Source organism: Somniosus microcephalus, chromosome 22, assembly GCF_052327205.1.
Source record: "Somniosus microcephalus isolate GS21.2 chromosome 22, FLI_Smic_1.0, whole genome shotgun sequence".
NCBI lineage: Eukaryota > Metazoa > Chordata > Chondrichthyes > Squaliformes > Somniosidae > Somniosus > Somniosus microcephalus.
Window position 1 is genome coordinate 15,232,981 of NC_141008.1, and position 27,717 is coordinate 15,260,697.

Below are 27,717 nucleotides of genomic sequence, written 5' to 3' on the forward strand. Positions count from 1 at the left end.
ATAACATGTATGAAAGCCATATTCTCCAGACATGGTGTGGCAAGCGAGGTCTTCACAGACAACGGACCCCAGTTTTACAATGCAAGTTTCCGACACTTTGCCAAAGAGTGGGACTTTGTCCACACAACGTCAAGTCCTCACTATCCACAGTCCAATGGACTAGTGGAAAAATCGGTCCAGACAGTGAAAAGACTGAAGTACAAGGCAAAAGACAGTGGAACTGACTTCTACCAAAGCATGCTTGTATACCGCACAATGCCGCTCGAGTGTGGTAAGTCACCAGCCCAACTCCTGATAGGACGTCGGTTAAGGTCAAACCTACCCATCCCGGAGAACCTCCTGAAAACAAAAGAGGGGGAGAAAGTGAGGAAGTTCAAAGAACAACAGAAAGAAAAGCAAAAGTACTACTATGACAGAGGAACACAAAACCTACCTGAACTTCACACTGGTGACCAAGTAAGGTTCAAAGACAAAACAAACACATGGACTCAGAAGGGAACTGTCCTGAGTGAAGTTCAACCAAGATCATACACCATTCAGACAGATGAGGGTGCTGTTCTGAGAAGAAATCGTCGAGATCTTCTCATGGGACCAGCCACAGCAGGTCAAGAGACTGATACTGTTGAACAGCCTGATCACACAGCTGAGAAACCATCATCTGAGGCAACAACTCAGATTCAAGGACAATCAATCAGAAAATCCTCAAGACACGTGAAGCCTCCTGAGAGACTCATTGAGCAAATTTAAGGACTATTGTTATAGAAGGAAGTAATGTTATCTTATTCTTTCTTCAAGGTCTAGTGTATTTACATATTTCATGTGAACACACAAAGCAAGGTTAAAAAACCTTGATCATGATAATGATAATGTAAGTTCATTAAGTGTTACAGTTAAAATGCAGATTAATACAAAGAAAACATGTTGTTAGTTAAAAGTAAAATACTTTTGTTTTAAGAAAAGGAGATGTAATGATATCAGCAAATACTGATGTTATTTGCCTGTTTGATTATCATGTCTTACCAGCATAGTTGCCTGATTGATTGCTTGTGCCTGACCAGCAGAGGGCATGTGACCGAGAGAAGCAAGGCAGTGAGTTTAGTTTCAGTTTCGTTCTAGATGCATCACTAGCATCGTGTCTCCTGTAAAGCTGTATAAAGAGTTGAACAGACTTTAGATTAAAAGACATTCTCTTTCATAAATGTCTCGTCATTGAACCCACAAAGAAATCAATACAGTGGGAGGACGAATGCTGTCATCCTGAGAGAGTACAGCAGGTTCGTGCTCCATGGAGCCACTGCCACTCCCCTGGGGCGGCGCCTCAGCATTCCTAGTAATCTGTTGGAGGACCGATTGCTGAACTGCTGTGACACCCTGCAAGCCCCTTTAAACACTGGTATCCACAGCCGTGACGGCAGCAGTCTGTGCTTACGTGGCAGCAAGCTGAGCCTGCATGACAGAAGTGTGAGCTTCCATCGTAGCACCCAGACATTGGGTGGCTTCTGCTTGTGCTGCAATGGAAGCTGAGGCATCGGCCATCAGATGCTCCATTATCGTTTGGTCCACAAGTGTGTGGAGTTGGCGACCGCTTCCACGCTGGAAAGGATGGGCTCCAAACTATGTTCAAAGCCCTGTACCAAGTTGGTGCTGGACTCCTCCATGCTCCTTGACATTGACCACAGGCTTTCTGGCAGGCCTGCCAATGCACCAAGCATTTCATTGAGCATACCCATTGTATTGATTTCTTTGTGGGTTCAATGAGGAGACATTTATGAAAGAGAATGTCTTTTAATCTAAAGCTTTGTTGAATTCTTTTATACAGCTTTTACAGGAGACATGATGCTGTGATGCATCCAGAACGAAACTGAAACTAAAACCAAACTGCTTGTCTCTCACATGACCTCTGCTGGTCAGGCATAAGTAATCAATACCTGCAAACATGCTATTAAGGCATCATAATCGAACAGGCAAATACCATCTCTATTTGCTGATATCATTACATCTCCTTTCCTTAAAACAAAAGTATTTTACTTTTAACTAACAACATGTTTTCTTTGTATTAATCTGCATTTTAACTGTAACACTTAATGAACTTACATTATCATTATCATGATCAAGGTTTTTTAACCTTGCTTTGTGTGTTCACATGAAATATGTCAATACACTAGAACTTGAAGAAAGAATAAGATAACATTACTTCCTTCCATAACAATAGTCCTTAAATTTGCTCAATGAGTCTCTCAGGAGGCTTCACGTGTCTTGAGGATTTTCTGATTGATTGTCCTTGAATCTGAGTTGTTGCCTCAGATGATTGGTTCTCAGCTGTGTGATCAGGTTGTTCAACAGTATCAGTCTCTTGACCTGCTGTGGCTGGTCCCATGAGAAGATCTCGATGATTTCTTCTCAGAACAGCACCCTCATTTGTCTGAATGGTGTATGATCTTGGTTGAACTTCACTCAAGACAGTTCCCTTCTGAGTCCATGTGTTTGTTTTGTCTTTGAACCTTACTTGGTCACCAGTGTGGAGTTCAGGTAGGTTTTGTGTTCCTCTGTCATAGTAGTACTTTTGCTTTTCTTTCTGTTGTTCTTTGAACTTCCTCACTTTCTCCCCCTCTTTTGTTTTCAGGAGGTTCTCCGGGATGGGTAGGTTTGACCTTAGCCGACATCCCATCAGGAGTTGGGCTGGTGACATACCACACTCGAGCGGCGTTGTGCGGTATACAAGCATGCTTTGGTAGAAGTCAGTTCCACTGTCTTTTGCCTTGTACTTCAGTCTTTTCACTGTGTTTGCGGGCTCTCCTGGGTCAACAGCTCTGGACAACGTGTCTGCTGTATACATCAGCTTACCCGGTGTGTACGCAACATTCAGTTCATCATGGACTGTCTCTCTTACGCTTTCCACAACGAGGACTCTCTTTACCAGGTTCAGTCTCTCACAGGCTTTTAAACCTAACATGGCTTGCACATCCTTTGGCACCACGATTAATGCTAACGTGTGCTCTCTGTCCTTGTGTGTTACTTTGACAATGCATCTTCCTTTCACTGGTATTTCAGTACCTGAGTATCCTGTCACTTTCACTTTGATTCCATGTATCTTTGGTCTGGGTCTAATTTTCTTAAAATCAGTCTCTGATATCACATTAACTTGTGCTCCAGTATCCAATTTAAATGGAATGTGTATGTCATTCACTTTTAGTGTCAACATCCAGTCTCTTTCTTCTTTTTTGTTTTCAGACACAACATCTACATTGAACTCCTCTATCCCGCTTTCATCTACTGTATGGACCTTGCTTTGTTGCACTTGGTTCTTGCAGCAACGGGCATAATGGTTGTTTTTGTTGCAACTATTGCATGTTTTACCATATGCTGGACACTTTCTTGGTGGATGCTGTGTACCGCATCGACTACATGACTTTCGATTGTCCCTTTCATTTTCGTTCGCTAGCCACGCCTCTTTTTTCACATTGGCGCTCGTTTTGTTAAACGGTTTGTATCCGTTCTTTCTCACTGCATCCACGTTGCAGCTATTGTCACTGAGCAGCTCCTTTGCCTGCAACTTCACAGTCTCTGTAGCCCTACACAGTGCTATGGCTTTTCCCAGGTCTAGATCTTGCTCTCTTAGCAGTCTTTCCCTTAGACCATTATCTGGAATACCACACACCAGTCTGTCTTTTATCAGCGAGTCTGTCAGTCCCCCAAATTCACATGATTTGCTTCTGTTTCTCAGTTCAGTCACATACTGATCAATAGTCTCACCCGTTTTCTGAACACATGTGAAAAATCTGTGCCTCTCAAACGTCACGTTATGTTTAGGTATGCAGTAGGCCTCAAACTGTTCCATTATTTTATCTAGCTTCATTTTGTCTCCATTAGCAGCGAATGTGAAGTTATTATACACCTCCAGCGCTTCATCAGCCACGACACGTAAGAACAGTGGCGATTTCCTTTCATTACTTTTCTCGTCAGCTCCGATTGCTGATAAATACAACCCCACACGTTGTTTGAACCTCCTCCAATTTTCAGCCACATTACCTGTCAACTGAAGCGTCGCCGGTGGGAGTAAACCTTCCATTTTTCACTTCGTTAGCTATTCTCTAATGGTAAGTAACGATGTTCTCTTTTGGCTTGCTAATCTGTGGAGAGCTGATTTAACTTCAGAGTTTTTCTCTTCATCTCTTTCAGCCACTTCTGACACCATGTATTGATTTCTTTGTTGGTTCAATGAGGAGACATTTATGAAAGAGAATGTCTTTTAATCTAAAGCTTTGTTGAACTCTTTTATACAGCTTTTACAGGAGACATGATGCTGTGATGCATCCAGAACGAAACTGAAACTAAAACCAAACTGCTTGTCTCTCACATGACCTCTGCTGGTCAGGCATAAGTAGTCAATACCTGCAAACATGCTTTAAGGCATCATAATCGAACAGGCAAATACCATCTCTATTTGCTGATATCATTACACCCATCAGCCTTCTTCTGTAGGCCGCCCCCATTGAATTGCTCATCCGAGTCCTCTGCAGCAGAATTCGTGTGTGACCTCGCCCTTCGGGGAGCTGGCTCCTGGGCTACCCTTGCCCCCTGCCCTGGCTACAGGCCCCTTGTGCCCGGTGACTCTCCACATGCAGATCTCGCGTCTAAGTTTTCCACTAAATTACACAGAGGGTCACTATCTGAACTGGTGGCTGAGAGTGTGAAATCAAGTGACAGAGCTGTGTCTTCTTTATCACGGCCTGCTTCCTCTTCCACCTGTTGCTCCTCCACCAGTGCCTGGCCTGGTTGCAGTGCTTGGGTATCTGAAAGGAGAAAGGCACAATGATAGGGTTGCAGTGCAGGGAGGGGGGAAAGTAAGAGGTGCATGCTTACACCATCTGCAGCTTTAAAATCAAAAGACATTGTAGGATGAGGGGGAAGTGGGATGTGAGGAGGAGGATTAGGTATGAGGATACCATCATCTTCGATGGTTTCAGCCCCGTAGCTGGCCGCGGGCTCAGCGATGGCTGCTCCAGTGATGGCGACCACCGTCTCCATCGGGGTAAGGTGATACGGGTTTGCCTCTCCCACGCCGGTTAGCTCCTGCTGCCTCTGGTTATGCTCCAACTTGTCTTGCAAGAGAGGGAAGTGTGTGAGTGAGTGTGGTGCAATGTGCTTGGGTGATGTGCCTGTTATTGTTGAATAGCTGGCAGTGTGTGCAAGCTGTGAGATGTGGGAGGCATGCAGCAGTGCTAAGTGTGAGGGTGAGCTGAAGCTATGAATGTGAGGTATGAATCCTGTTTGCCAGAGATTGTTGGTAAACTGAGCACTGGTGGGAATAGTATTTCACTCATAGTTCACCTCAGGAGGATCGAGGAGTGGACACAACTTGAGGTACAACTAATGGTTAGTTTATTGCAAGTCTTTTCTTTAGTTTATTTAACTACATCTGCATGTGCAAAGATAATACATCCACCAACAGAATCCTCAGCTCAGAATTATTCTATCAGAGCATGTTCAGAGTTACAGTTTCAGAGCATAATAAAAGAAACAATTTCATGATGATAGTACTTGCTTGGAAAGTTAGCTTTTACAGTTCATTTAGCAAGATGGCTCCCAGCATTGTGTATGACACGGATGACACTTAGCCTAAAGACAAATCAACAAGTGTGTTTAAACATTATTATGTTGCTTCCTATTTAGATTATTTCTAATTATTGCTATTATTACACTGCTTATACTCCACAACTAAAACACGGACTCAGCTCTTTGGACTGATTCCATAAGCTGGTTCTGTTCCTGTCTCTGCAAGAAGCAAGCTCAAAATCTACTTAATGATGAAATTTATTAAAAGTAAAAGTAATTAAATTTAAAAGTTCCCCTTTTGTGGCATCCCTTTAATTATTCCCACCCCTTTAAATTCATTTACTCACAATTTTCTGCTCCTGCTGCTCGTGTGTCCCCCCAGACTCACCCAAATGTGAATCTGAAGCTACGTTCATGAGGTTAGCTAATGAACGTTGGGTGCAAACACCACACTTCCACTTCAGTCCGTCTAAAGCCACCAATAGCATTCAGATCCAATTTAGGCGATGAGAAGAAAATCTAGGCTACTGAGTCTAATTTACTTCATATAACACATGAAGCTGTGTCATAGCTCGTGATGCCAGGCAGACTAAAATATTAGAAGTTAGTTCACGGTGTTTGTGGTGAGGTACAGGGTGGATGCCAAATACAATGGTCTTTTCTAGGCCTGAAAATCGGCGTACACTGTCCAGGATAATACAATCCTCAAGTATTTCATCATCTGCTTTTGCAAAACGTACACTGGGTTTCAGTGCTGTGAGCTCACGCTGCAGCAGATCATTGTAATTGCTGCATGCGGCCTCTGTGTTGCACAGGATAGCTATCTGTTTTGGTGCGTAACCTTCCTCAAGATAATTTTTTACTTTGGCCCCTATGTATTGGGCAATCTCTTCTCGTGTCATGCTTGTTGGCTCATCAACTATCCCTGGAATAGAATGGCCACAAATAGCTTCATCAGATAGTTTTCTAAGAAACTCACGATGCTGATCGATATTTTGTGACTGAATAATCTTATTCATGTGCGAGCAGACAACTTCATGTATTTTCCTCGCATTCCGGACTCCTCTTGTCAATTCCTCTCTGGGATCCTGGAATGGAAATTTGGGCAATCCATTTTTATAAGGATGGGAAGTCTGGAAGTAATCCATGAAAATCCAGAAGACTCCTGGTCCATCAGGATGTGTTTGTTTAGCTGTTCTGATTCTCTCAGCTTTTTTGTACCAGTCACCAGAATCCAGACGGAAGTTTTGAGCCTCATCAACGACGATGTGTTTCACCTCTGGGAAACTCTCCTTCATGAAGGTGCTCCTTGTAACGCAGATGCAATTAGTTTTTTGCCTAAGATTAAAATGCCAGTTTAATGCAAAATATCACTCAAAAACAGCTCATCTGTGATAAAAATATTTCAAAAACGATACTTGGTGATAAACTTTACACATCTGGGTGTGCAGCCTGACACATGTTTAGCTGTTTCAACCCCATTTTGTAAAGGGTTTGCAGCCGCGGCTCAGTCGGTAGCACTCTCGCCTCAGTCAGAAGGTTGTGGGTTCAAGTCCCACTCCAGAAACTTGAGCACAAAACCTATGCTGGCATCCTAGTGCAGTACTGATGGAGTGTTGCATTGTCGGAGGTGCCATCTTTCGAATGAAGTGTTAAACTGAGGCCCCGTCTGCCCTCTCAGGGAGTTGTAAAAGATCCATTGCCACTATTGTGAAGAACAGCAGGCTTTTTTCCCCGCTGTCCTGGTCAATACTTTTTCCTCACCAGCACCTAAAACAGATTATCTGGTAACATTGCTGTTTGTGGGACCTTGCTGTGCACATATTTGCTGCCACGTTTTGCTGTCACAACAGAGACGACATTTCAAAAGTACTTCACTGGATGTAAAGCGCTTTGGAACGTTTGGAAAGACGCTATATAAATGCAAGTTCTTTATTTTTTTCTCCCTTTTTGCAGTGACGAGGCAGTGGCTGTATTTTGGTAAGAAAAATTAGGACTCCTAAATCTAAGTGGATGTTTTGGAGGGAGATTTATACTATTCTTGATGGAATATTGAGTGGCCACATACAAATTGGGGCAATATTAGGATTTGTGTCAATGAAGATTGAACTAAAGGCAAAATGGACGATGAAATTGGAAGAAAGGCTCCAAACCTTTCATTCTTCTTCTACATCATGACTCAAACTATAAAAATATACTAGTGCATTTAGCTTTGTTTTAAAAAAAGGTTGCAATGTAAATTTTACCTCATAAATTTCTCCAATGGATTATTTTCACAAATATAAAGGACCTCGTGTCTTTCACAACGGAAGGTGTTGATAATCCTTTCAATGAGTTGTCCGGCTATAATTGTTTTGCCAGTTCCAGGAAGACCGTGTACAAAGAGCTTTTTGCATTTCTCAATATTGTGTTTTGAATGAAGAATCTGAAATTGCTTCAGTGTTAGCAGATTGAGAAATTCACAGCCAAGTTGGTTACTTAGGAAGGAGCTGAAACTCAGTAGAACAATAGTGAGCGCCCTCAGCAATGCTTTGATGTCAGTGTCTTTTAAGGCACTATAAGCAGGTGGGTACTGACCTTGTAACTTCCTCACAGTCTCCTGCACATTGCCAAATCCCAATGTGGAGGCATTGCCATCTTCGTCTGACTCACGGTCTGTACACCGGAGGATTTTGGGAATTACACAGAGTTTTCCTGCATAGCCACCCGGATTCACCAGTTTTTGTTTGATGGAAAATGCTGTCTCTTTTGAATACTTGGCCACTCCCTCACTTTCCTGTCTGACGATGGTGTACAATAGTGGAGCACTCCTTCTGGCCACTAGCAGAGCATCACATATTACATCCAGGTTCTTTGGCAGGCCAATGTCAACAGCCCAGCTTCTGGAGAAAATCAGAACTCCCCGACTTCCTGCTGGTTTCATTTTAGGTAGCAGATTCCTCAGAGCTGGATAATCCTTTAGTAGTTCTTTATGCAAATTCTCTGGTGTTATACGAATTCTATTGGAGGATCTAAAGTTCACTGTAAAACAGTAAATGAAATAGTAAATATATAATACTGAATAATTAAATTAATAATGGAGATATTGAAATATGATATTGAATGACACACGCTGTTATTAACGTGTAAATCGGCCAGCAACTTGTGGCGAGGAAGTGGTAACGTGAGAATTGCGAATCGCCACAAGTTGCTGGATGATTTGCTTTGCTCTTCCGTTAGCTTCGTGAAACCAGCAGCTCACCCTTAACCCCCCCACCACCCCCCGTGAGTTTCATGGAGTTGCTGCATTTGCCCATTAAACATGCCACAGAAAATGATGTCTAGTAATTAATAGAGTAAGTAGCCTTTTAACAATGTGATAATTGCAATGACTTCCAATCACCCTCTCTGGCCCAGAAAGTGAACAATTAAATTGTGGAGGCTCATTCCTTCAGATGGTAATTGTTGTTGGAGATTTTAAAAAGGTCAAACTTTATTTTTTTTTAAATCTTCCTTTTCCTTTCTGTCTCTTTTTCCTCTCTCAATCGAATCTTTCTTTTCCTCTCTTAATTTCTCTTTCTGAACCTGATTTGACATTGAATTCACCCGCTCTAATTCACCCTCTTTCCCTGTCCTTCCTCTGTATTTTTCTCAATCCTTAAATCTCATTGGTTAAGGAGTTACACTGTTGGTCCCGTCATTCACCAAGGTTCCAGATGCCCTGTTGCTCTCGCTGTGCCGTTATCAGTTCACATTTCCAGCAACTCCCGGAGTAAAAACATTTTGAGCTGAAGTGTGCAGGACAAAGTCTAACTAACTGGGCACACAGTGAGATGCCCCGCTCCTGTAAATTCCGGTCCTATTTAATTAGGTGCCCAATTTTAATCAGTAATTTACAGTTTTACATCATGACCGTCTCCATTTGCTGCAGAGCAGCAATGTGTTTATTGTTTCAACTCTTCAGGCACATCCAGAAAGCCCATCCAATACCTACCACCTCTTACCTTAGTCTTCCTTCATTTATTGACCAATCCCTAGGAGTCCTCAACATTGACTTAGACCCTATTAAGTCTCATGACCTCACATCAAACTGAGTGCACGAGATACATCAAAGGCTATGGCATCAACAGAATGGCAAAAACTATAAAAGTTATAGATTTTCATTTGAACACATGAAATGAAAAACAGAAAAAGCTGGAAACACTCGGCAGGCTAATCCGCATCTGTAGAGAGAACAGATCCACACCCTTCATCAGTACTGAAAAGCAAGAAACAGAAAGGCATATTCAAATGATCAGGAAAAGGGGGATATATATATTAATGTACAAAACAGATCGACAAACACATGGAGAGGAACCATTAGTGCAACGCTTCAACATTTTTTTGACCTCTTGTTGAAGGGAAGTGAAACTTTCACCACGGCTTCAAACCTTTAAAGAGCTGCTGTTGCAAGTTGCCCAAACGTCCAGCCCCTCCAACTGAAAACACTGGCTTACACCCTGGTGGCGCTGCAGACACACTCAATTCATTCTTAAAATTCATCCCGAGTTCTTCCATCTCTGCAGGAAAGAGAAAAATCATACCTTTCAAAATGACATCTTGTCAGCAACCTACAGCAACTCTACTGCCAACTGTAATTATTTGTGGTGTTTATTCGCTGAATATAGTAACAAAATTATTTCTCTATTTTAGTCACTGTTTTAGGTTCGAAAAACTAGAAGCTGCTCTGCTGTAAAATCACTCCCTCCTGTTTACAACGTGAAGCAGTCCGTGCCCATATGCAACAAGACCTGGACGGCGTTCAGGCTTGGGCTGATAAGTGGCAGGTAACATTCGCGCCACAGAAGTGCCAGGCAATGACTATCTCCAACAAGCGAGAGTCTAACCACCGCCCCATGACATTCAGTGGCATTACCATCACCGAATCCCCCACCATCAATATACTGGGGGTCACCATTGACCAGAAACTTAACTGGACCAGCCACATAAATACTGTGGCAAGAAGAGCAGGCATTCTGTGGCGAATGTCTCACCTCCTGACTCCCCAAAGCCTTTCTACAGGGCACAAGTAAGGAGTGTGATGGAATATTTTCCACTTGCCTGGATGAGTGCAGCTCCAACAACACTCAAGAAGCTTGACACCTACCAGGACAAAGCAGCATGCTTGATTGGCACCCCATCTACCACCTTAAACATTCACTCCCTCCACCACTGGCGTACCATGGCTGCAGTGTGTACCATCTACAAGATGCACTGCAGCAACTCGCCAAGGCTTCTTCGACAGCACCTCCCAAACCTGCGACCACTGCCACCTAGAAGGACAAGGGCAGCAGGCGCATGGGAACACCACCACTTCCAAGTTCCCCTCCAAGTCACACACCATCCTGTCTTGGAAATATATTGCCGATTCTTCATCGTCGCTGGGTCAAAATCCTGGAACTCCCTCCCTAACAGCACTGTGGGAGTACCTTCACCACACAGACTGCAGTGGTTCAAGAAGGCGGCTCACCGCCACCTTCTCAGGGCAATTAGAGATGGGCAATAAATGCCGGCCTCGCCAGCGACACCCACATCCCATAAACTAATAAACAAAGAGTGAGCTTTACCAGATTTTACACGACTTGGGTACTTACCAGGATCTGTAGCCGACACCATTCCAGCCCATTCACCAGGTTCCACTCTCTTAACCTGGCCATTTTCTACCTTCCAGCAGTCAGGGTAATCGGCAAACACGACACAGCAGAATGGCTTCACATGCAAAATTAACAAAAAGCTGTGCTGCTCTGATTCTCGCATAACTCTGGCAACATTAAGCCTGTAGTTAATGTTCTTTGGAGAGGAGCAAACGTGCGCAGTGTTGAGTTTGTTTACAGTTCTGGATACCAATTCCTCAAAATATTTCGGATCTTTAAAACCCTGCCCACATCCAACAACTTCTCTCGACTTGCCATTGACACCAATAAATAAAAACCCACCATCTGTGTTTGCAAAACCAGAGATGTACTTTGGCAGTACCTCTTTTATCCTGTTTAAGAATTTTTTCCCTGAAAAATCTTTAAATTCGATGTGAATAGATTCAGTGAAACCCAAAGTTTCACCGTACTGAAATTGTGTTCTATCTAACATACTGAGAGCGGACTCAATATCTTCACTTTTAGGAGATAAACGGGATTTTTTCACTGCTGGTCCAGTGTTGGAATCTGAATCTTCTTCAGTGTTGGAATCTGAATCTTCTTCAGTGCTGTCACTGTTTGGAGCAAGCTTGGTTTCTCTTAATAAATTCGCCACATCAAGGGGAGTTATGGGATCCAAATGGCTGAATGATCGTTTGTAGACATTACATGCTACAGTACAAAGTCGTGGCAAATTTGTGTTAATAATTCCACTGGTCCAAGATGGCACAAAAATCAACATGGTTCCATCTTGTTGCCTGAATTCAAAGAACGATGAGTTTGTTGAACCTTTTCTCTTCTCTCTCTTTGACAGTCGACCTTTTACCAGCTCGCTGAACGCAGTTTCTATATCTGACCCAATTCCATCAACGATATAGTTGTAATCTTCATTCTGCAATTTCACAGTGATGATCCCACCCCCAGAGTTTAATAGAGCACATGCTGATCGAAGTATATTTTTGCACTGCATCCCTTTCAATATTTTGTCTTTCATTTCTTCTCTACATTCCTCCCCAAAGGTTGCTGTGCCTGCATCCAGCACCAAGTCAGGGTATTCAGTCTCGATCACTCGAATGTTCTCACGTGCCATCTGGAAAATAAATAAAACAGAATGAATGAGCTGGGAACTCACAAGCAGCAAGGCCCCAAGTACCCTGTGATGAAATAACTCTATGTTCTGGCATTTGTATTGTTGTTGTTGTACTTGTTAATGTCTGGAATGTTCCACCGGTGTAACCACTAATGCTCCTCCCTAGCCCCGCCCCTCTTCTGGAATGTTCTACCAAGGGCTGGGTTGGTGATGAATGATGGTTGCCCTGTGCTAACTTGATGCCATGTTCTTACTTAATAAAAGCCTTTAGTTTTAAGCTTTAACCTCATGGATTCAGGCAGTTATTTGGCACATCATACCCCTCGTGGACAAGGATCACATCCCATGTCATTATGTATTGTGCTCAGACCACACAATATGCATGAAATTAATGAGATGCAAATCTTACACTGACGTGTATACCCTCCGACAGCTCAGTAGATAAATGGCCTGATGTATTACTAGCTATATAGTCCAGCAACATCACAGCTTCAATCCCCGCGTCACTGTCCTGAGTTAAGTAATCTCAAGGTGGACAGCAGAGTAGCTCTGAAGTTCACGACGTTCCAGTTTAGGAAGGGGGAAGAGAGACAAATTCTTCTGCAGCGATTACTGCTGGAAGTGCATGCGAAGGATTTGGTAAAGACTAATTCAAGCTTGGTTGTGATGGTGCTATGATTGAACAGGCTCCCAACACACTCTGCACAAACTCACATATGTAAAGTGTCAGGTGTCAGCTGTGGCTCAGTGGTAGCACTCGCTCGGTGGGAGGGGCTAGGTGTGAGCAGGTGTTATTGATTACCTGATTGCTGCAGGGAGTTGGAGTGAGCTTGTAAAAAGTTGGTGGTGGGTTTTTGGTTTTATTTTCAGGTTTTAGGGCATTTTTGGCCCATAAACAGCAGCCAGATGACAGCTGAGGGGTCCGGAGGGCCGGGCCCCTCAGAGGACAGTGTTCCCAAGATGAATTTGATCAGGGGAGAAACTGTGGTTGGAAGGGAAAGAAAAAGGCCCAAAAATTTGGGCCGGGACCCCATGAGGTTTGCCAAAAAAAAACACGGTGGTGCAAGCGGTACATGAGGACTGCGCGAGCACCGAGGCCCGACCAGTTCCAGGGAGCAGTGAGGCGAGGAGCCCGGTATAAAAACCGGCGCGAGCACCGAGGCCCGACCAGTTCCAGGGAGCAGTGAGGGGAGGAGCCCGGTATAAAAACCGGCGCGAGCACCGAGGCCCGACCAGTTCCAGGGAGCAGTGAGGTGAGGAGCCCGGTATAAAAACCGGCGCGAGCACCGAGGCCCGTCCATTTCCAGGGAGCAGTGAGGCGAGGAGCCCGGTATAAAAACCGGCGCGAGCACCGAGGCCCGACCAGTTCCAGGGAGCAGTGAGGTGAGGAGCCCGGTATAAAAACCAGCGCGAGCACCGAGGCCCGACCAGTTCCAGGGAGCAGTGAGGCCCGACCAACTCAGCAGCGGGGAGAGAGATAAAAAGTAATCACAGTGTGATGTCACCAGGGAGCAGGTAAGTGATTGGTTGGTGAGTATTTCTCTTTTTTAAACTTTAACTCTGTGGTTTATAGTTGCTAAGGTCTTTCTGGTGTAGCGGGGACTGTTGGTAAACCATACAAGTGCCTTTGAGTTTATCTTTAATTGGTGATAGTGAATTAATTTAAATTAATTAAAGGGTAAGTCATGTCAGGACAGCCCAACCCCGTGTTATGCTCCTCTTGTTCTATGTGGGAATTCAGGGACGCTGCCTGTGTCCCTGACGACCATGTGTGCCAGAAATGCATCCAGCTGCAGCTACTAGCAGACCGCATTGCGGCGCTGGAGCTGTGGATGGATAGGCTTTGGAGCATTCACGATGCTGAGAGGGTCGTGGATAACACGTTTAGTGAGTTGGTCACACCGCAGGTAAGGGCTGCACAGGCAGAAGGGAAATGGGTGACCATCAGGCAGAGCAGTAGAGGCAGGCAGGTAGTGCAGGGGACCCCTGTGGCCACCCCCCTCTCAAACAGGTATACCAATTTGGATACTGTTGAGGGGGATGACTTACCAGAGGAAGGCAGCAGCAGCCAACTTCCTGGCACCAGGGGTGCTTCTGCTGCTCAGGAAGGGAGGAAAAAGAGTGGGAGAGCAATAGTGGTAGGTGATTCTATCGTAAGGGGAACAGATAGGCGTTTCTGTGGCCATAGACGTGACTCCAGGATGGTTTGTTGCCTCCCTGGTGCCAGGGTCAAGGATGTCACTGAACGGCTGCAGGGCATTCTGAAGGGGGAGGGTGAATAGTCAGAGGTCGTGGTTCACATTGGGACCAATGACATGGGTAGGAAGAGGGATGAGGTCCTGCAGCAAGAATTTAGAGAGCTAGGTAGCAGATTAAAGAGCAGGACCTCAAAGGTTGTAATCTCTGGATTACTCCCGGTGCCACGTGCTAGTGAGTATAGGAATAGGAGGATAGAGCAGATGAATGCGTGGCTAAAGAGTTGGTGCAGGAGGGAGGGCTTTAGTTTCCTGGATCACTGGGCCTGCTTCTGGGGAAGGTGGGACTTGTACAAGTCGGACGGGTTGCACCTGAACCAGAACGGGACAAATATCCTTGCGGGGAGGTTTGCTAGCACTGTTCGGGAGGGTTTAAACTAAAATGGCAGGGGGTTGGGAACCTGAGCAGGGAGACAGAGGAAAGGGAAACAGGGGTAAAAGCAAAAGATAGGAAGGAGAAAAACAAAAGTGGCAGTCAGAGAAATCAACGGTTTAAATCAAACGTGGCCACAGTAAATAATAATTCTAATAGGTCTAAGAGCATTAAAAAAACAAGCCTGAAGGCTTTGTGTCTTAATGCGAGGAGCATTTGTAATAAGGTGGACGAATTGGCTGCGCAAATAGAGGTAAACGAATATGATTTGGTTGGGATTACGGAAACGTGGCTCAAGGATGGCCAAGACTGGGAACTCAACATCCAGGGGTATTCGATATTCAGGAAAGATAGGCAAAAAAGAAAGGGAGGTGGGGTAGCATTACTGGTTAAAGAAGGGATTAATACAATTGTAATGAAGGATATTAGCTCTGATGATGTGGAATCTGTATGGGTAGAATTGAGAAATACTAAGGGGAAAAAAACATTAGTGGGAGTGGTATATAGACCTCCCAACAGTAAGGCGGAGGTTGGGGATGGCATTAAAAGGGAAATTCAAGAAGCGTGCACTAAGGGACAGCAGTCATCATGGGTGACTTTAATCTACATATAGATTGGGCCAACCAAATTAGTAACAATACTGTGGAGGAGGAATTCCTGGAGTGTTTACGGGATGGTTTCCTGGACCAATATGTCGAGGAACCAACCAGAGATCAGGCCATCTTAGACTGGGTATTATGTAACGAGAAAGGATTAATTAGCAATCTTGTTGTACTAGGCCCCTTGGGTCGGAGCGATCATAATATGATCGAATTCTTCATTAAGATGGAGAATGAAGTAGTTGACTCAGAGACTAGGGTCCTCAATTTAAATAAAGGAAACTACGATGGTCTGAGGAGCGAGTTGGGTAGGATTGATTGGGGAATGGCACTCAAAGGGTGGATAGGCAATGGCAAACATTAAAAGACCAAATGGATGAGCTACAGAATTTGTTCATCCCAGTTTGGCATAAAAATAAAACAAAAAAGGTGACTCAACCGTGGCTAACAAGGGAAATTAGGGATAGCATAAGATCAAAGGAGATGACATATAAATTGGCCAGAAAAAGCAATAATCCTGAGGATTGGGAGCAGTTTAGGATTCAACAAAGGAGGACAAAGGGATTAATTAAGAAAGGGAAAATAGAATATGAGAGTAAGCTTGCAGGGAACATAAAAACTGACTGTAAAAGCTTTTATCGATATGTGAAGAGAAAAAGATTGGTGAAGTCAAGCGTAGGTCCCTTGCAGTCAGATACAGGGGAATTTATAATGGGGAACAAAGAAATGGCAGACCAACTAAATTCATACTTTGGTTCTGTCTTCACAAAGGAGGACACAAATAACCTCCCAGAGATGCTGGGGAACATAGGGTCTGATGAAAGGGTGGAACTGAAAGAAATCAGTATTTGTAGGGAAATGGTGTTAGGAAAATTGATGGGACTGAAGGCCGATAAATCCCCAGGGCCTGATAATCTACATCCCAGGGTACTTAAGGAAGTGGCCCTAGAAATAGTAGATGCATTGCTGGTCATCTTCCAGAACTCGATAGACTCTGGCAGTACCCATGGATTGGAGGGTAGCTAATGTTAGCCCACAATTCAAAAAAGGTGGTAGAGAAAAAGCGGGGAACTGACATCGGTAGTGGGGAAAATGCTAGAGTCTATTATAAAAGATGTAATAGCAGAGCACTTGGAAAGCAGTGACAGGATCGGACAAAGTCAACATGGATTTACAAAAGGTAAATCATGCTTGACTAATCTACTGGAATTTTTTGAGGATGTAACTGGTAAAATAGATAAGGGAGAACCAGTGGATGTGGTGTATTTGGACTTTCATAAGGCTTTCAATAAGGTCCCACATAAGAGATTAGCGTGCAAAATTAAGGCACATGGGATTGGGGGCAAGGTATTGACTTGGATAGAGAACTGGTTGGCGGACAGAAAGCAAAGAGTTGGAATAAACGGGTCGTTTTCCGAGTGGCAGGCAGTGACTAGTGGAGTACCGCAAGGATCGGTCCTAGGACCCCAGCTGTTCACAATATATATTAATGATCTGGATGAGGGAATTGGATGTAATATCTCCAAATTTGCAGATGACACAAAGCTGGGTGGGAGGGTAAGCTGTGAGGAGGATGTCGTGAAACTCCAATACGATTTGGACAGGTTGGGTGATTGGGCAGAAACATGGCAAATGCACTATAATGTGGATAAATGTGAGGTTATCCACTTTGGTGGCAAAAACAGGAAGGCAGATTATTATTTGAATGGCAATAGATTGGGAGAAGGGGAAGTGCAAAGAGACCTGGGTGTTCATGTGCACCAGTCGCTGAAGGTAAGCATGCAGGTGCAGCAGGCGGTTAAGAAGGCAAATGGTATGTTGGCCTTTGTAGCAAGAGGGTTCGAGTACTGGAACAAGGATGTCTTGCTACAGTTGTACAGGGCCTTGGTGAGACCGCACCTTGAGTATTGTGTGCAGTTTTGGTCGCCTTACCTGAGGAAGGACGTTCTTGCCATGGAAGGAGTGCAGCGAAGATTCACCAGGCTGATACCTGGGATGGCAGGAATGACGTATGAGGAGAGATTGGGTTGATTGGCCTTATACTCACTGGAGTTTAGAAGATTGAGAGGGGATCTCATTGAAACCTATAAAATTCTGTCAGGCCTGGACAGACTAGATGCAGGAAGGATGTTTCTGATGGCCGGGGAGTCCAGAACCAGGGGTCATAGTCTAAGGATAAGGGGTAAGCCATTTATGACTGAAATGAGGAGGAATTTCTTCACCCAGAGAGTGGTGAACCTGTGGAATTCTCTGCCACAGAGGGCGGTGGAGGCCAGTTCATTAAATATATTAAGGCTAAAGGGATCAAGGGATATGGGGAGAAGGCAGGGACAGGGTACTGAATTTGGATGATCAGCCATGATCTCATTGACTGGCGGAGCAGGCTCTAAGGGCCGAATGGCCTACTCCTGCTCCTATCTTCTATGTTTCTATGGAAGCTGCTTTGCCTGCCAACCAAAGCCGAATGTTGGGTTCGAGGTGACGGTCAGTGGCCGAGAGGAGGTGGAATGACTTTTACTTAGTTTGAAGTTTGGCAATAAGTTCTTGGAGGTATCTCTGCTATATTCGGAAGAGGTAGTGGTCTCATTCTTAAACTTGCCAGTTTATATTGAGGATGATCAAAAAGTTGGAGTCGTGGGACATTAAAATTTGCTCAGCAATAAAGAGGAGATACTACCCAGGAACACGGGTAGCAGATGGAACCCGTTATGTAAAGCTGTGGTTCCCAGAGGGGGTGAAGTCATTAACATACAGCATGAAATTCGAGACAATGGAAGGAGTGCAGTACTTCCGAGTACTGCATGATAACCAAGTGAGGGTTTGTTATTATTGTCTTGGACACGACCATCTTGTAAGAAACTGTCCGGACTTGTACTGTTATAATTGCGGCAAGTCTGGACACATCGTTCGGAGCTGCAAGGTGGAGAGCTGTGGGGTGTGTCACAAATGCCCCACCCGCTGTGAGTGTGAGGCAGAAGGAAGCTCTATGAGTGACGAGGAGATGGGAGAAGGAGCAGGAGGTGTGAGTGGAATGGCTGGAGGAGTGGAGCAGTCGGAGGACACGGCTGGCAAATTGAAGGAGAAAAGAGCGCAGGAAGAGGCAGAAAATTGCAGAGCAGAGAACAGGATGGAGCTGGTGGAAAACACACCAAGTACAGTGGAAAAGAACAAAGACAGCAGAGGGCAACATGGGTCGAGGGCAGACTCGAGCCTGAATACGGTTCAGCTCTCCCTAAAGAATCTGGTGTCCGCGGGGGGAGAGGAGGTGGGAGCAGGGTGCATGGTAAATGTAAGTACTCCAAAGGAAGAGGGGGAGTCAGACATCTCGGTGAGCAGGAGGGGGCAAGACAAGGAGAGGGCGCAAGAGGCAGGAGCCTTAAAGCGGCAGCAGGACGGGAGCGGCGAGACAAAGACAGCAGAAGGGAACAATAGAGGTGTGCCATTGTCCCAGAGAGAAGGATCAGGGAGCAAGGGTCAGAGGTGGAGATGAGGTCGAAGGGAGCGGCACTGTTGGAGAAACTGCAATAGCAGGAAGACTCTCTATGGGAGATGATGTATCTGATGGGAAGCAGGATTATGTATCTGATGGGGAGCAGGCACAGAGGGTTGCAGAAGAGCTCGAGAGTGAGGAATTAGAGGGGGACAGAGACATGGAAGTGGGGGGTGGGGTGGCATCGTGTGGAAAGGGAAAGGCTAGTGAGGGGCAGAAGGAGGGAGAAGGGGCAACTCCTTGGCCCAAACTTAATGCAAGGAAGAGGCTGAAACAGCAGGAAAGGTTCAAACAGGAGGTGAAAAAGAGCCGGAGGCTGCAGGAAGAAGCAACAGCTGGCCAAAAAGTTGGGAAGGAGCATGAGAGGAAGGAAGGGCCAGAGATTAAATGATGGGGAGATTATCAGGCATACTTCCCTTCTTTGGAGCCATGATTACATTGGTCTCGATTAATGTGAACGGACTGAGGGGTGAGAAGAAATTGCAGCAGTTGTTGCAGTGTTTTAAAGGCACGGACTTGTTGTGCCTGCAAGAAACCTTTTGGGATGAGGATATCCTAGAAAGAGTTCGGAAGGTTTGGAAGGGAGAGGTGTTTGCAAGTTGTGCAAACAATAACCGTAGAGGGGTGGCTGTTTTCGTGAGTTCATCCATAAAAGAGAACATTGCCTTGGAGGACAAGGACACTGAGGGGAGATTTTTATGACTAAGGGTAAAAATGGAGGAATTTAATTGCGATCTCTTTAATATCTATGCACCGAACGATCATTGCAAGCGTCGCGAGATTTTTCGGGGGTTATTCACTGAAGTGGCAGAGGTGGAAAATCCTTGTATAGTGGGGGATTTTAATGTATTTTTATCTCGGATGGACATTTCAGCCCAGATGACCATTAAGGATGATAACTCCAGAGGGATGATTGTAAAAATGATGGCAAATTTAAATTTGAGAGACCGGAACCCCATAAAAAGGGAGTTCTCCAGAACAGGTTGGATGGGTGATGTTTTAAAACAGAGCCCAATAGATTTTGTGTTAAGTTCTGAGGTGATGGAGGTTTATTATAAAAAAGTATTTTTTAGTGACCACTCGACTTTGGTTCTTAGAATTTGGAACAGCAGAGTTAAGATCGGTTCAGGGGTGTGGATTTTAAACAATCAATACCTGAAAGAAATTGCTTATAAAGATGGGATTTTAAATATAATAAAAAATGCTCGGAAGGAACCTTTGTTCTTGAAAGAAAGAAGAGTTTGGTGGGACAATTTCAAATACAGTATGAGGTAAAAGTTTTTTCGGTACGTTATGGGAAAAAGAGAGCGGCAGCTAACCAGCGTCGAGAAGAGAATATAAACAAAAGGTTTATGGATGTCTGTAAAGCAGTTGACGGAGGGGATAAGGGAGCTGAGAGTAAGTGCCGGGTGTTAAAGGAAGAGTGGGAATTATTGCAAGCTGAAAAATGCAAGGGGGCCATTCTCCGTGCAAAGGCTAGAGATGCATTGGAGGGCGAAAGATGCACTGGATATTTTCTAGAGCAGGAGAAGCTGCGACAGAGATTATCATTAATTGGAGAGTTGAAGCTTGGTGAGAAGATCATTCATGAAAGTGGGGAGATTTTAGGGGCGGCTAGCAGCTTTTATCAAGAGTTATATACAAAAGAAGACATTTCCAATTTGGCGATGGAGAAGGTTAGTGCTTTTATTGAAGAGGGTTTAAAGGAGGATGAGAGAAGCATGTGTGACAAAGAAGTAGGATTAGTGGAAATAAAAGTAGCAATAAGTTGAATGAAGGGGGGGAAAAGCCCAGGGTCGGATGGTCTAAGAGCAGAATTTTATAAAGAATTTTTTGAGATTTTATGTCCATTGCTCTTAGGAGTTTTTAAGGAAATTAAAATTGAGGGAAGCCTGGCCCCATTTATGAGGAGAGGTGTCATAGGCTTAGCTTATAAAAATAAAGGGGATAGACGGGATCTGAAGAATTGGAGGCCCATCACACTATTAAATGTGGATTATAAGATCTTGGTGAGGGTTATGTATGAAGGAGTTGTTGCCGCAGATAGTTTGGCCCTCTCAGTCCTATGGAGTCATATGCCGGGACATCGCAGACTCTGTGGTCTCAATCCGAGATGCGATAGAGCTCATGGAAGAGAGTGGGAGGGAGGCTTATGTATGAAAGATAGATCAAGAGAAAGCCTTTGATAGGGTCTCTCATGAGTTTTTATTGAAGGTTTTGGAAGCATTTGGTTTCGGGGAAAATTTCATTGAGTGGATAAGGATTTTTTATTCAAACATGTGTTAAATGTAATGGTTTTTATCCAAGTATTTTCCGATACAGAGATCAGTGAGACAGGGTTGTCCCCTGTCCCCATTGTTGTACACATTGGTAGCAGAACCATTACGTTATATGATGCGAAAGAAACAAGGTGTAGTTGGGATTGTGGTTCCCACTTCCGGGCTGGTGTCGGTGATACACCAATATGAAGATGACACAACCTTAACATTGAGAAATGGGGAGTCAGTGAGGAAAACTATGGATGTAGTGGAGGAATATTGTACAGCTTCAGGAGCCAGAGTGAATTATAGTAAGTTCCAATGCCTGGTTGCAGGAAGGGGTAGGGGCAATGGTTGGAGGAAAGTCCCTTTAAGGTGGTGGAGGTTTTGGAAGTTCTGGGGGTGCACATTGGGTACAAGAAAGACAGGGAGGAAGTGGATCGATTAAATTGGGAACCGAAGGTTATGAAAATTAAAAAGATTTTGGGAAGATGGGAAAGAAGGTGGTTGAAAGTGCAAGGAAGAGCGACAGTGGTGTCCGCTCTCCTGGTTTCTAAGCTATGGTGCTTATTGACGGTGGAGGATATTCCTGAGTGGGCGGAAAAGTCCATCCGAGAGGCTTGTGTGAGGTTTTTATGGGAAGGGAAACCAGCCTTGGTGGCTTACAATACCATCATTGGACGGAGAAGTCAGGGAGGACTCAATTTCCCAGATATTGATTTGAAGAAAAAATCCTTTAGAATCAAATGGATGAAGAGATTTCTTCAGAAGTCAAATACAAGTTTTTGGAAGAGTTGTTTTGAGCATTTTTTTAAACAAAGTGGGATAGGAGGGCAGGGGATATTGTATATGGAATACAATAATATGTTTTTGAAATCGATTAAACTTCTCCCTAGGTATTATAAGGGGCTTGTAGAGACTTGGGCCCAATATTTAAAAAGTGTGCAGTTTATGCCCAAGGGTGTTGAGGAATTTTTAGACCAGCCCTTATTTTTGAACAGGTGGGTCAGTATCGAAGGAGGGGTATTATTTAATCAAGCTTTTATAAAAGCTGGGATTATATCTGTGAAAGATGTATTATACGAGGTAATTCCAGGTTGGTTGCCGGAAGCGATAGTGAGGGACATGGTGTGGGAGGAGGATCAGGAGGTAGAAGGAAAAGCAATAGGAATCATGTATGAGAAGATTGTGAGGGCAATGCCACAGGATTGGATGGAAGAAATAAATGCGGAAATCTCCAAAGGAAGTAAAAAGCGTCCCACTTTTCCAAGCTTTCTGCTGGAGAAAGAGGGAGAGTTGGTCCAATTTGACAACTGTAATATTCGAGATTTCTATGAGGTATTTAGAGAATGGAGATTCAAGACACCTGCTGGTCAGGAGATTTGGCAGAGTATATACCCACAGCTGGACTTCAACAGGATTTGGAAGGGAGTGTGGGCGAATTTTAAATGTCCAGAGTGGATTGAACTGGATTTCAAATTGGCTCATAGCCGGATTTTTACCATGACGGTCTTGTGCAAGATTGGACAAGTGGAGGGGGCAACTTGCCCAGTGTGTGGGACACGGGGTGAGACTCTGTCCCATTTACTGGTGTTATGTCCGCAGTTAAATGATTTTAAGTACTATGTTCGACAGTTGTGTGAAGTTTTTTTGCTGGGTGGGGACCAAAGAGTGAGAATGGGAATCCCGTGGGACTCAATTTTGAGATGGGGATTGCAGGAGAGTCTGCCCGAGTCTAGCGGAGCGGCAATTAATTTAATGTTCAGTTTGGCTAGATTCGTGATTGTGCAAAGAAGGAATCCTCTGTTTTTTAAGGGGAGGAGAATCAATCTAAAAGAGTATTTTAAATATAAGCTAAAAGATCATTATAAGGCTCTGTGGATGTTTTATTCAGAAAGGAATTTAAAGATAGTATATTACAATCAATTTTTAAAGTACAATCGATTAATATATGTTACGGGAGACAAATTAAACTTCAGGGTTTGATGTTAAAATGTGGTGGAGGAATGGCTGTGCAGAGCGGAGGAATTGATTTGTATGATACAATGAAATGATCACGATGTTGTATATGTTCTTAATGTTCAACAAAATACTTTAAAAAAAAGTGGTAGTACTCTCACCTCGGAGTCAGAGGTTGTGGGTTCAAGTCCCATTCCAGAGGTTTGGGTACAAAACCTAGGCTGACATTCTAGTGCAGTACTGACGGAGTGTTGCATTGTCAGAGGTGCCATCTTTCAGATGAGACGTTAAACTGAGGCCCAGCCTGCCCTCTCAGGTGGATGTATAAGATCCATTGCCACTAGTTCGAAGAACAGCAGGTGTTTTTTGAGCACATAATCTAGGCCGGCACTTCAGTCCAATACTGAGGGAGTGCTGCACTGTTGCAGGTGCTGTATTCTAAGTGAGATGAAAAACCAAAGTCATGTCTTCGCTCTCAGGAGGATGTAAAAAATCCCACGGCACTAATCAAAGAGCAGGGGAAATCTCCCTGGTGTCCTGGCTAATATTTATCCCTCAACCAAATCACTAAAACACTTTAATTGGTCATTTATTTAATTGCTGTTTGTGGGACCTTGCTGTGCGCAAATTGGCTGCTGCATTTCCCTTCATTACAACAGTGACTACACTTCAAAAATACTTAATTGGCTCTAAAGCACTTTGGGACATTCTGAGATCATATAAATGCAAGTTTTCTCTTCTGTTTTTTAAAAATAGTCACTTGAGCAAGATAATCGAGGGCTGCAATCACCCCTGTGACTGTGGTGAATTATCCCTCCTTGTCTTCCACAATCTTTCCACAGCATTTGACATGGCAGATCACGCCATCCTCCTCCACTGCTTCTCCTTTGACCTGCTCCATGGAACTGCCTTTGCTTGGTCCCACTCCTACCTATCCGGTTGTAGCCAGTGCATCTCAAACAAATCATTGAAGGTGGCAGGGCAGGTTGAGAAAGCGGTTAAAAAGGCTTACGGGATCCTGGGCTTCATGAGTAGAGGTATAGAGTACAAAAGCTCAGGTTACATAGGCCTGTTTAAATGTAATAATTAATGGAATACATATTTCCTGGTAGCAGGGAATAGGTTGGGGACAACAGTAGGAAGACCACGGTCAATGTCCGAGGTCCCATGGAGGGACAAAGCCGACGTGAGCAGGATGGGGCCGGTACGGAGCATCAATGAACCGCTGTCCAAAGCAGGTGAGTGAAGTCCAGCAGCTATTTGAAGGGTAGAGAGTTCGAGGATGGAGGTTGTTGCTGTAGGAATGAGAGTCGGTACCGATGCAGAACGATGACGGCTAAATTGACGCAAGTTGGAGGTCACCGTAGGTCAAAGCGGCGGAGAAAACGTAAAACCACAAACCAGTGACCAGCAAAGCTGAAAACCGGTAGAACAAGTCACCTGACAGCAGGTGGAGCTGCTACCTACAAACCAGCAGAGCTGAAAAACCAGTAGAACCAGTTCAGCAGACACACAACCGGAAGTTTAAAGGTAAAAATCTTTTTACATTTTCAAAGATAGAGACCCAGCAGTTAAGTCTTATAGTGTAATCCAACGTAGTTCAAAGCAGAAATATAGTCTAGATGTCCGGAGAAGTCCAGGAGATCGGAAACTAATTTGACAAAAGAATTCCGCAGCTTAAGACTTGAAGTGACTGAAAAACAAAGCAGCGTCACAACCACTGAGTCAAACCGTGTAATCAGCGAGGTCCTGTCTGCGAGAAATCCCGTGATAGAGGTCAAGTTTCTGCAGTAGAAGGAGTTCAATGAAAACAAAGACACGCCGGGGGGATGGGCAGTGGGAATGGGCTAGTGGCGGGAGTCAGAACCTTACTCAATATTGTTTCAATAGTTCTAAATATCATAGTATTAAATCTAACTTCCAGCTCGGAATGAACAAATATAAAAAGACATCAATTACAAATGGGAGCGATGGATGTGGATTAAAAATTAAATTAAACTAATCTCTGTGAGAATTACTGAACTCTTGAAGAGAAACTTACTGTAGTTCAGGTGTTGACTTGTTCAGGTCTGTTTTTCCAAACTATCTCCTGCCCGGTTCAGTGGTTGCTCTGACTCCGGCTCTCCAATACTGTAATAAAATGTCTTCAGGAAATAATCTATTTATTTCCTGTGGGCGTGGCCTCAGCAATTCACTCAAGCTTTCCAGTTGGATCAGGAGATACAATGACACACTATTTTCATTCTAAATTCAACTTTTTTGGAGGGTTAAAAAAAACCTGAAACTTAAAGAAAGCATTAAAAGTTACATTGAGGTCCGATGATCCGACATCAGCAAAAATGGGGATATGCTGGCCCAAATGTGAGGCACACCTGTAGCATGGGGGTGTGCTGCACCCAATGTTCTGATTATGAGCTCTAACCATTGTTTTAATACAATATCTGAGAGCTTGGCCTGCAGCTCACCTGGCTAGGAATTGGAACGATGGGTGTAGGAGCAGCTCTTAAAGGGCTGCAGCTCACCATAAAAAGGCAAATTGTGGTGGGGACAGAAAAGTTGCCTTGTTGTTCACAATGGCTCAGTGGAGACATGTGGGCAGCACTGGCTGGACCCAAGGACATTGACCATATTTGAGGCTTTTGAATGCCTTCCAGTAAGAGCACAGTTCCCAGCTGCATGAAGGGAGTCTTGCGCTCAGGACCATGCAGTCACCCAGCTGACCGCACCTGGCTGCATATGAGGAAGATGCATCCAGCTCTCAGGGGCAAGGTGACGGTGAATGTGCTGCTCACTTCAGCACACAATTCTTGGAAGGTTTATCAAGCATCCCATAAAGCTAATTTGGAAACTCACCAATCCTCTGCACACAGCTCACAGCCATTACACTTTGACAGACACTTTCATTGCAACCAAGCGATATGCACAATTTACCTGCGGGTGGTAGATGTGGAACAGCACACAGATGCTCAGGCCTCCAGCTCGAGACACTTCTCTGCTGTTAGGGGTCTTCTCAGTGGGGTCAACAGTCATTGGTGCAGAGGATAACTTGGTTCTTCCAAAAGCCATCCAACCAGTGTCTTCTCCTCCTTCACAGAATGTGGGCACCATAGTCCACTGCCACTGATGTACATGATTATGTTTCTCTCGTCACAAACCACCTGAACACCATGGGCCGGATTTTGCTCTTGCGAACATTACACTTGCAATTGCCCACAGACTTTTGATGGGATTTTGCACTGGAACTTACTGTAATTAGAGAGCCATTCAGGTGCAGCGCCCTCTACAGGGGATCTGGGGCCTGTGTGAACAGGACAAGAAATTGTGCATCTCCTTATCCAATCAGATTGAAGAATCGTTAATGAGCAGCGCATCTGAACCAGGAAGTGTCAGTTAGAATATTTAATGTCAAATCAGGTACAGAAAGCAAAATAAAGAGAGTGTTAGTGAGATGGGATTAAGAGAGCAAGACAAAAGAAGCAGAAACAAAAAGGAAAAAAAAATTAGCTGTTTTAATTTTTTAAAATCTCCAACAATAATTAAAATCTGGAATGAGCCTCCACACTCATAAAAGTTAATTTTCAGTGCCAGAGAGGTTGTTTGGCAGTAATTAAGACTGATCACACTGTTAGAAATTGACTTTGGAATGGAGAAACCCTAACTTTTTCTGGCGAATTCAGCAACTTCATGCCGTTCCAAGTATTTCAATGCCGTGTCTCTCGCTGAGATGCCATTCTAGCTCAGCTTCTGTAGGAGCATGGCAACTTGGACAGCTACTTCCTGATTTCCGTGTTTAACTGCGCATGTGTGGTTGCTGGAAATTGCTGTCCAATTTATGCTTTAATAACAGTGAGCGTTGTTAGCCTCACCATCATTTCTACAGCAAAATTCAGCCCAATGACTTCCAAGGCTCTCAGCGCAAACAGAGTGATTATTGACAATGTGACCAAACTGCATCACCGACAATGCCATGATTACTATCGACACCGCAGCCAACCGTGCAATTGACATCACGTGATTTAGGGTTTAGGGCAAGTGATCAGGGATTTGTTTTAGAATTAGGACTAGTGGTCAGGGGTTATGGTCAGAATTAGTGTTAGGGTTTGGGGTAAGAAACTGTTAGTATTTTTGTATTATTGACAACGTGTTGTGGATAGCAGATATCGCTACTGACAACACCATTATCACTAGTTGCGCCTCTCGGCAAATGTGACGTTCCCGCCTGCATCCTGAGAATTGAGAGACTTTTCACCGATTTACCAGCAATGTCACCAGAGCTTCTCCAAACCACCCTTTTTGTGCCCCACAGGAAGAGCCAGTGGATCTTTAAGCTGTACCTGCACCTTTAAGGCTTTGCCCCAGAAGGGGTGACTGGTGGCATTCTTGGCAGGGGTGGGGGGAGGAAAAGAGAGATGGGGGCAGGCACAGGGTGGTGCCCTCACCGCCTGATTTGCCTGCCATTTCTGCAACAATACTGCCCCATTTAGGG

General features: G+C 44.3%; 1 protein-coding gene across 1 annotated transcript; it reads right to left on the reverse strand.

The window, feature by feature from the left end:
* Nucleotides 1–5,119: 5,119 nt before the first annotated feature.
* LOC147102059 (schlafen family member 13-like) lies at nt 5,120–27,717 on the reverse strand. The gene is made up of 5 exons (XM_085964214.1): nt 25,273–27,717; nt 11,169–12,297; nt 9,966–10,094; nt 7,803–8,577; nt 5,120–6,894 (listed from the first exon to the last, which is right to left on the reverse strand). Exons 2-5 carry the CDS (start codon nt 12,295–12,297, stop codon nt 6,090–6,092), a joined length of 2,838 nt encoding a protein of 945 aa, XP_085820340.1. The 5' UTR covers nt 25,273–27,717; the 3' UTR covers nt 5,120–6,089.

What these genes read in the sequence shown, in the direction of transcription:
- LOC147102059 (XM_085964214.1), bottom strand. Translation starts at nt 12,297, where the DNA reads ATGGCACGTGAGAACATTCGAGTGATCGAGACTGAATACCCTGACTTG. An exon ending in GGTGTCGGCTACAGATCCTG is followed by an intron (nt 10,095 to 11,168) that starts GTAAGTACCCAA and finishes TCTTTCCTGCAG; the next exon opens with AGATGGAAGAACTCGGGATG. An exon ending in CCATTGGAGAAATTTATGAG is followed by an intron (nt 6,895 to 7,802) that starts GTAAAATTTACA and finishes TTTTAATCTTAG; the next exon opens with GCAAAAAACTAATTGCATCT.